The sequence below is a fragment of the Parus major genome, chromosome 5 (assembly GCF_001522545.3).
Source record: "Parus major isolate Abel chromosome 5, Parus_major1.1, whole genome shotgun sequence".
Classification (NCBI taxonomy): Eukaryota; Metazoa; Chordata; class Aves; order Passeriformes; family Paridae; genus Parus; species Parus major.
Window position 1 is genome coordinate 18,644,792 of NC_031774.1, and position 9,520 is coordinate 18,654,311.

The 9,520-nt window shown below is 51.8% G+C and overlaps 1 protein-coding gene across 1 annotated transcript; it reads left to right on the top strand.

The window, feature by feature from the left end:
• The first annotated feature begins 3,419 nt into the window (after window positions 1–3,419).
• FJX1 (four-jointed box kinase 1) lies at window positions 3,420–7,305 on the top strand. The gene has a single exon (XM_015629623.3). It carries the CDS (start codon window positions 3,588–3,590, stop codon window positions 4,866–4,868), a length of 1,281 nt encoding a protein of 426 aa, XP_015485109.1. The 5' UTR covers window positions 3,420–3,587; the 3' UTR covers window positions 4,869–7,305.
• The last annotated feature ends 2,215 nt before the right edge of the window (window positions 7,306–9,520 follow it).

Sequence of the window (9,520 nt, forward strand, 5' to 3'; positions counted from 1 at the left end):
GGGAAATAACTTCCATGAAATGCCTCTGAAATGTGGGGGCGGAGGCGTTGTACTGAAGCCTTGAGCTGTGGGAGAGTATCACAAAAAGATATGCAACGTTAGCACAGGCCAGAACTTGCCTGAGCCAGAGGGTGCCTATTCATGGCTGGAACAGTCCTCCCTGCAGCAGACTACAGACACATCCCCTCTGCAGCTCCAGCCATGGAGGAGGCTCCCTCCTGGCCTGGAAAGCACTGGTACACCTCTGGGCGCTTTGGAGGTGCTCACAATTTTGGGCTCTTGTGCAATGGAGACTCTCTCTGTGCCTGGTTTGCCAGCCTTCCTTGCCCAGCAGAGATGGTTAGCTGGGGCAGGGCCACTCAACACCAGCATAGGTACAGTGTCCAGAAAAGGAAAGCCCCTATCTGCTTCCCCACAGTGCTAATCCTCTCAAAGCCCATTAGAGTTTGGCATTTGTCTTGAATGCAAACTAACTTTCACCACAGGGCAGAAATCTCCAAGTTCCTGTTCCCTCTGCCTTTATTGGGAGGAATTGCTGCCTGCAATAACAGTACCCCTCACCATTTAGAAACTGGGTACTGGGCTGCCAGGAGGGGAATGAGGGGAATAAAACCTTCACTAGACCAAAAACCATGTGAAACACCAGCAGTCGGGTATTCTGTGAGCCTAGCTTTGCCAGTCAGCTAAAATCAAGTTAATATAAGAAACAACATTGGGAAGCCAGAAATTATTTTGTTATCTTTCTTCTTGCTAGAATTCTGGGCCTGGACAGTGGCCAGCACTCCCTTCCCCAGTACAGGACTGTGAAGCCTGGAGACTTTCTCCTTTATCTCTGAGTTGCTCATTGCAATGTCTGCAAAGCACTAACAAGACATCTGATTGACCCAAATATATCAGTGATCACAGTTTCAGGAATGCTTAACATGCTGTAAATTGAACAGCTTGGCTGATGTTTAACCCTCAACCAATTGTCTGGTTTTAAAAATATTTCAGCTTGTAAGCAGGATTATTAGCCAGAGGGCTGGCTGAGCTAAACTCTGGTTTGTACTCCTTTCAAAGAGCGCAGTTAGGAGGCTGAGTATCTGGGGGAAGTGATGTTTTCTCAGCTATTGATTTAAGAGTATAGTCAAAGTATAGCCTGTTGATTAACCTCCTAGCTTACAAGAGGCAAGCCGTAATTGAAATTAATGTAGTGCATAACTTGGAGGTTATCTCCACCTTAATAACAGGAAATCTATTGTCCTTATCCATGGCAATGGTTCTTCTCCAGGAGGAATTCCCAGTGCAGACACTGGCAGCTGGATGCACACTAGAAGCATAACTCACCTGAAAGAAACACAAATTCATATAAAGCAAAATACATGTCCAACCTACCTATGGAATAAAATTAGTTTTTTGCTTTCAGGAATTTTCCAGCAAGCTAGGAGTTTTTGTAAAGAAAACTTATTTCAAGCTAGAAAGTGGCAGAGGCAATTCTGTGTCATTTCTTTGGTAAAAATACTGTTGGATAAAAGCCTCCTGCTCTGAGTAATGGTACTGTTCTCATCGACCACTGTGAAGTGTAGCAATCACCAGCTCCAAATCACATACCCGGTGTTCACCTCGCAGCTCGTGTGGCTTCAAAGGGTGAAAGTGTAAAGCGTCATCTGGCAATAAGGCTTCAGGGTCGGAACAGCACGAGACCCGAATCCTTGGGTGGCAAGAGGATTGTTTGACAGCTTGTATTGCCTTCGAGGGGAGCCAGGCTGGTGAGTGTCTCCCCTCAGCATTATTACCCGTGCAGCGCGGAGCCGGGAGCGGCAGGAGGTGCTGGTGCGACACGGCTGCGGCCGCACGGAGCGGCGGGGAGGCGCCCGCCGCGCTCTGCCCGGGAATTTGAGGCAGAAAACAGGGAATAAAGACAGCGATTTCAACTTCTGCTTTTTCTCCGTTCCTTTGCGTTGTTTGTTTATGGTGGTTTATTTTTGTTTGGGTTTTGTTGTTTTGGGGTTTTTTTGTGGTAGGCGAGCTGTGTGCTGGGCGCTGTCAAGGTGTATTAAGAGAGTTTGAACGTTTTTAACAAAATTCTGAAAAATAAAAAATTCTCTGATTCTTGTATTAAAAGAAAATAAGCTCTATTTCATCCAACCTGGAAGACTGGGGTGGGGCTAAATAACTCGGAGCTGTTGCGATACCTCAAGAGAGCAGAAAGAGTTCAAGGGACGAAAAAGGTTTTGTTTTTTTCTTTTGCAGTACTTAAGATTCTGTGTGCAGTGGTTTTGCTACGCTGATCCAACTCCAATAACTACTTTGGAGGATAGCCACGGCAATGATAGCAGAATGGAGAGGTGTTTAATCTCGCTCTCCTCACAAACGTGTTATTCCCAAGAGAGGTCCCCAGTAAAATACAGAAACAGCGGAGCTAAGCTTCTTTGCCTTGGGAAGGCAGAAAAAATTAAATGGGGAATAGAGAAATAGCTGCTCTTCTAAACACCTCACAGGGACACAACCTGAAAAGAAAGGCTGGCTGTCCTTCCCTCGGGTAGGATATCCCGCGAAGCGTGTTAACCCCTCTCGGGAGAGAGGATGATAACGCCAGGAAAAGCTGGTCCGCAAACTCCGTGACACACCTGGTGCTCGAGCACCGTGCACATCCCGGTGTGCAAGGACGCGAAGGGCGCTGCCCTCCGTGCAGGCGGGCCCCCACCGGAGCGGGGAGAACAGGTGATGCTCCGTGGGGTCTCACCCCGCCCACAGTCACCGGCGGCCCTGCCCGGCAGTGAGCCCCGGCATCTCGCAGCGGTGTGAGGGTGGGTCCGGTTCCGCTGCCGGGCGGACAGGTGTCTGTCCGGCCGTGCACCGCGCGGTGCTCGTGTTCGCAGCGGTCCCTTTGTGCAAGCACCAGCCGGTTCCCGGCCCCCGCGCGGCCCCGAGCGCTGGGCTGGGGCTGAGGGGTGATGGAGCGGAGGGGGTGGGTGCCGCTCCGCCGCTGACCGCGGCGCGACCCCGCCGTGCGGCCGTGGGCGGGAGGCGGCGCGGCCGCGCCCGGGGCTCCGCGGTCGCCCGTGAACCGGAGCGGGGGGCGGCCCCGCTGGCGTGCGCGCCGCCTTCCTCTTCCCCTTCCCCCTCCCCGCTTTCCTCCCTCGGTGTGCAGGCTCCTTTGTGCTGCCTGCAGCGGCGAGGAGGAACCGGCGGGCCAAGCGCCCGCGCCGCAGCGCTCTCCCTTCTCGCGGACTGAGGGACCGGTGCTGCTCTCACGCCATCCGTGACCCTTCTGCGTCCTCGACGGGGCTCCCCCGCCTCGTGTGGGACCACCACCCCCACCGCGCGGGCCATCGCCGTTTTAAGCGGAGGGCCACGCCGGGAGACGGGGCGGGCCGGGCGCGCCCCCCCGGCTCCCCCACGTGGTGCGGTGCCCGTGTCTCCCGGCCGCCGGCGGAGCCGGGCGCACACGGCGTGGGGCAGCCGCCGGGGCTCGCCTGCTCCCGCCGCCGCTCCCCGGGCGGCAGATCCGGCCCGCGGCCATGCGCCAGCGCTGCGCTGAGCGGCCGAGCGGCGGGGCTGCACCGCCGCCGCGTCCCGCGGTAGCGGAGTGAAGCGGCGTGAGGATGAAGCGGGCGAGGCGGGCCGCGCCGGGCCCCCTGCCCGTGCTGGGGCTGCTGCTCCTGGGCGCCCTGCCGGGGCTCTGGACGGTGCTGCTGCGGCGGGAGGCGGCGGCGCTGCCGGAGCCGCGCCCGCCCGCCGGGCAGCCCCCGGGGCGATGGGGCTGGGGGCGCTCCCCGGCGGCGCGGGGCGAGTCCGGCGGCGGCGGGCAGAAAACTTTTCGGACGCTGCTGGCGGTGCCGGCGGCGGCGACGGACCGGGAGGAGCGGGACGGCGAGGAGCGGCTCGCCGTGACCGACTCGCAGCCGCCGGCCGACACCGCCTCTCCGGTGGAGCGGGGCATCTTCTGGAGCCGTGAGCTGGAGGAGCAGGTGCCGCCGGGCTTCGCGGCGGAGGAGGCGGCGGCGTGGCTGTCGGCCGCCCGCGCAGCCCGCGTGGCCTCGCTGGAGCGGGGCGGCTGCGGGCGCAGCTCCAACCGGCTGGCGCTGCTGTCGGACGGGAGCCGCGCCTGCGTCCGCTACGGCATCAACCCGGAGCAGATCCAGGGCGAGGCGCTCTCGTATCACCTGGCCGGGGTGCTGGGCATGCAGGAGAGGCTGCCGCCCATGGCCCTCGCCCTGGTGGAAGCCCGCGGGCGGCAGTGGGAGCCGGTGCGCGAGGAGCTGCGCGGCTCGCACTGGGCCGAGGGCGCCGTGGTCAGCCTGACCCGCTGGGTGGACAATCTCACCGCCGTGGTGGCTCCCGCGCCCTGGGGCGCCGAGGCGGGCGCCGGCCGGCGGCTGCAGCCGCTGTCGGCGGGGGAGCTGGTCGGGCTGCCGCCGTCGCAGCTGGTGGAGTTGGTGCAGTGGAGCGACCTGATCCTCTTCGACTACCTGACGGCCAACTTCGACCGCCTGGTCAGCAACCTCTTCAGCCTGCAGTGGGACCCGCGGGTGATGCGCCGCGCCACCAGCAACCTGCTCCGCGCCCCCGACGGCGGGCTCGTCTTCATGGACAACGAGGCGGGGCTGGTGCACGGCTACCGCCTCCTCGCCATGTGGGACCCCTACAACGAGCCGCTGCTGCGCTCCGTGTGCGTGTTCCGCGAGGGCACGGCCCGCCGGGTGGCCGAGCTGCACCGCCGCCGCAGCGCTGCCGCCGAGCTGCGCCGCCGCTACCGGGCGCGGGAGCCGCTCTGGGCGCGCCTCGGCTTCCTCTCCGAGCGCCAGGCCGAGCTCCTGCAGGCCCGCGTCGACTTCGTGCACCGCCACATCGCCCACTGCCGCGCACAGGCCGCCGTGCTCTGAGAGCCCCGCGCGGCCGCAGCGCTCCGGCTTCCCTCTGCTCCTGGGCAGCGGGGCTGACTCCCCCGGCAGCGGGGCTGACTCCCCCGGCAGCTGCCGCGGGCCGGAGCTGACCCAGCCTGGCCACCTCGGTGCCCCGTAGTCGCTGCCACTGCCGGGGACGGGGGAAATAATGGGCTACCTGCCTGCCGGGGCTGTCGAGAGGAGCGATTAATTCGCTTTGTCAGGATCGCTGAAGATGCGGAGCGCAATCGGTATAATTACGGCCCAGTTGCACTCCAGGACTCTGCCCCCAGAGTTGGGAAAATGACAGGGTTCAGCATCTTCACTGCTTTCCGTAACTCTCGTCGTGCACTCGCCCTCATAAGAGACTCCATAGGAAAGCAGTCGTCTTTTGTCTGTATCGGGGTCGAGTAATTTTTTTCCTTCCAACGAAGGCAGGCGGAACATTTTTTTATATATTACTCCTTTCTCAATGGTATATTTAAGTATGAATGTTGATGTTCATAGACCAAGAACTGATTGCACAATAGGGGAGCCCCTAACTAGCAAAACTGCCCTATTTATGAAACTTGTTTCCTACCAATTTTCTTTAACGAAAGTGAACCTTTCCACTGATTGTTAGATCTTGTTGATGAGAAATGTATAGGAAGCCCATATTCCCTTTGTTCTTAGTTTTTTTGTGGATTCATTGGGTTAAACTGTTCTGATTCTTAAGGTTTTGTTTGTAATCATCACCATCATAATTTCATCTCACCAGTAAAGTAACTGACTAATGGGTGGCACAAGAAGATCTCCCATTTTTTAAAAAAATATTTCTGTGTGCTAAGACTTTGACACAATACTTAAAGCGGAAGAAAAAACTGTATCATGCACTTTACTTTGACTTTTTAATATTTTTTTTTATAGAAGACCTTTTTATTTTACAAAGTCTGCCTTTTATGTACATTATATATGTCCATAAACTTTTCTGTAACATACTAAAGAAACTGATATTTCAGTAAAGTGTGTTAATGTTTTGCCTTCTGTGGCCTGGATGTTTGCCTGAGCTTTGACAGGGAAGTTGCATCTCCTCAGTCTTTCCTGATGCGCTATGGACACCACCACTTCACAGCTTCTCACTCCACTGAACAGAATGAACTTTTACTCATTCCCTCTGAAGCAAGGAAGGGTAGAGTTAAATTTTCAAATACTACACTCATTCTTAGGTGTCCCTGAAAGAGGAAAAGTTCTCAAAGTGGCTAAAATAGTGTGAGTGCTTCAGCTGAATAGACATTAATCTGGTTTTCAAAGCCTGAAATGGACTGCCTTGGCTAACCCCAAGATAGCTGAAGCAATTAGTTTCAGCAAAGTGATAGAGCTGGTGTGGGCTAGCTGCTGTCAGCCTTTTTGGGTGCTGGGACTGCATACCAGCCTGATACAGGTGATGTCAGCTGTTCCTGCTCCAGAGGCGTGTCCAGGCATGGCAGTTGCTTTCAGTGGTGTTCATATTGTCTTTTTCCATTTTGGTTATCTTTGCAATGAGGAGATGGAGGCAGAATTAAAGAACAGGAAAGCTTTTAAATCGTGCTAAAATAGTTGGTGGGGTCTGATTTTTTTTCCTACTGAAGTTCTGTTCTAGGGCAAAGTAGTAGCAGTTGACATACAAAATAAAATACTGGCATCTTTTGCTTGCTTGCTTTTTTAAAAGTACCAGTAGTACCGGTATTCATACAAGAGGCCGTTGTATGGCTTGAAATAACAGCCAGAATAAGGACAAAGGATAAACTAATCCTTTTTAGACCTCAAATGCCAGTATATATCCTGCCATAATCAAACAGCAGCGTAATCTCTTCTACATCTGGACAGGCAGCTCTTGATGAAGGTAGCAGCATGCCCCAGTGGCTACTGTGCAAGTAGGTGATGTTTTCAGTGTCAGCACTAACCCTCCCTTGAACTTAGGGAGAGCTGTGCATTCCTACCTGCAGGAGGTCTTTGGTCTATTAATATTCATTACTTAGAATAAACTTCACATAAAGACAAATTTTGTTGGCCATTACAGTGTTGTTGGGGGTTTTGGGGGGTAGTTATTATTTTTAATACGGCAACAGTTTTACAAGCAAAAGTAATGGTTGATTAATTAGATATGTTAGATATTGCATCTTTGTGTGTATTTATTTCAAAATGTCGCAGCAGCCTGCAAGACTAGCTTTCATTCAGCTGCTGAACTGTCAAGGCTATCTATTGAACTTGTATTTATAGTTCACTGCATTTATCTCTACGAACAATGCACAGAATCCCATGTGACATTCCCTTGTCATTTACATGATAATACACAACTTAACTGTAATTCTTAATTCTTCTGTAGCATTGCTTTGTAACTCGAATGCAGCAGTTTCTGTCACATTCACCTCATGAAAATATATTTAAATAATAAACTGCTGGCATACATTTTAAACCACTGCAAAGAGCAAACTGCTGTGCCACAAACATCTAAGGTTTTATTTCTGTTAAAGTACTTCTATAATTATGGCACAACTGTGGCTTTGATGGCTAATGGGAAGTAAATCTCATTTGCAATGTCTTTAGAGCCAGAGCCTAGATAATTACCTCCTTCATGAAGAAACATGATATCCTATTTGGTGACTGGTAACTACCTCAAGTTATATATAAGTTACATGTTCAAAAACGGTGTAGTTGTAGGTTGGTGTGAAACTAGAGATGCTGTGCTAGGGAAGCAGTGCCCTGGGAAACGTGTTCATTCAAAAAGAATGGACAAAACTAGCGCAGATGGATGATGATACTTCACTTTGTTACTCTATTTTATTCTTCTTGTGCAGATCATCTTCTCTAAAAACTTTTGAATTATATTAAGGCAAACTTACTCTTTTCTGTGTGATTTCTTTAAGGCAAACAGTGCTTTGTAAATTATGGTCTCACGGACTTTTTGCATGGTACTTTAGCTATGTATGCTGTTTTACATTTCACTATCCTGCAGAACCAAGGGATGAAAATCTAAAACTTGACGTGGTGTAATTTCAGTGGCACTCATATAACTCTGCTTATTTCCAGTAGAGTTTCCTTTGAGTCAGAGTAATCAGCCAGGCAAGAAAGTCCATTGAGAGCAGGAACACTTCAGGATCCGAAAGCTGCGAGTTGAAGGTTGTCAGTAATAGGGTCTGTGGGATCTGGCTGTCAGCAGCACTTTACCTGAGGCTCAAGGAATTGTCTGCACAACCTGTGTCAGAATGGGGCTTTAGGGCTTTAGACCTCACTCAGCAGAACACTTAAGGATGCACTTCCCACTGCTTTTCACAGGCTTTCCATAAAGTATGTGATGACAGGGTGAGCTGCACTGCTGCCTTGGTCGAATGTGGCCTCTTGTACACTTCTGAAGAGGCTGGGTGGTGGTCACAGCCCAGATGTGGTCTGGGTCTGTCCCAGATGTGAGACAGGAGGTACTTAACTAAGTAAAGGAGGTAGGAGACCTAGGGGCTTAACTGATAACACAAGTTTCAGGGGAAAAAAAAACCAAACCAAAACCCCCAAAAAAACACAAAACAAAACAAAACAAAAACCAACAGAAAAAGAAATAAACCCAGGAAAAAGTATCTAGAGAGAATGTATTTAAATGCACTGCACTCACTTCTGTATTTCTGTATGTTTCCCCAGTTAAATTCAGAATGACTCCCCTGACTTTTTCTTGCATTGGAATCTGAGAAGGCTTGTAGGGTTACCTATTTGTAGGTGGTTGCTGCTACACCCAGCTTGAGTCTGTAGTCACTGGGACAGAATCTCCAAACACTAGCACAGTGTAGGGAGTACCAAATTCACAGTTTCTGAGAATTAAAGGATATCAAAATTGTACTTGCAGTGGCTACTGCACACTCAGGGTGCACCAAACAGCAAAGCCTGTGTATTCAGTGGGGTTCCCACTTAGTGAAAAAAGCAACAATGTTGTTTGCAGCACCAGTCTCCTTTGCTTCTGTTTGCTTACATCTGAAGGAATTTCCAATATGGATTTATTTTCAGTGTGGACTTCTCTTTGAGAATTTCCTTCACAGCTTGGGAAGGTCTTCCCAGGTGCAGAGTTCCCTTACCTCTCACACATAGCAGCTGCCCTGGGGATGGAGCTGTGTTGACCTCTGGTGCCACGCTCTGCTGCCCTGCTGAGGCTGTGTCAGCCCATTCAAACATTGGGGAAACAGCTTGGGGCCCTGGAAGACAGTGAAAATATAGTTAGTAACACTTTGACTCACTGGTCACACAGCATGCTCTTGACATCACCAGCATATTTTTTTGCTTTCCCTTTGAAGTTTGATGCCTTTTTAATGTTAATAAACTTAGAATTATCTCACTGACATTACTAGGTGGTCCAGGACTGTGAGATATGAGATTATATTAAAACTTAATCCCATTTTGCATGTTATTCCTACTTTGCAACCACAGCATGAAATTTAATCACTCCTTCAGAGCTCCTGGGTTAAATGTGGCAAAGCTCCCAGGAGAAGGGGCTGGGCTGCACAGTAAGCAGCGCCTGCCCATGCACCCACAGAGCTCCTGCTACTCAGTGACCTAGAAAACCTTTTATCTTGCTGGCTTGGGTGGTAATACAGCTCTCCCTTCTGAAGCAATGCATGCTCATCGGAGCAGAAGTTACTTCCCAATGGGGTGAC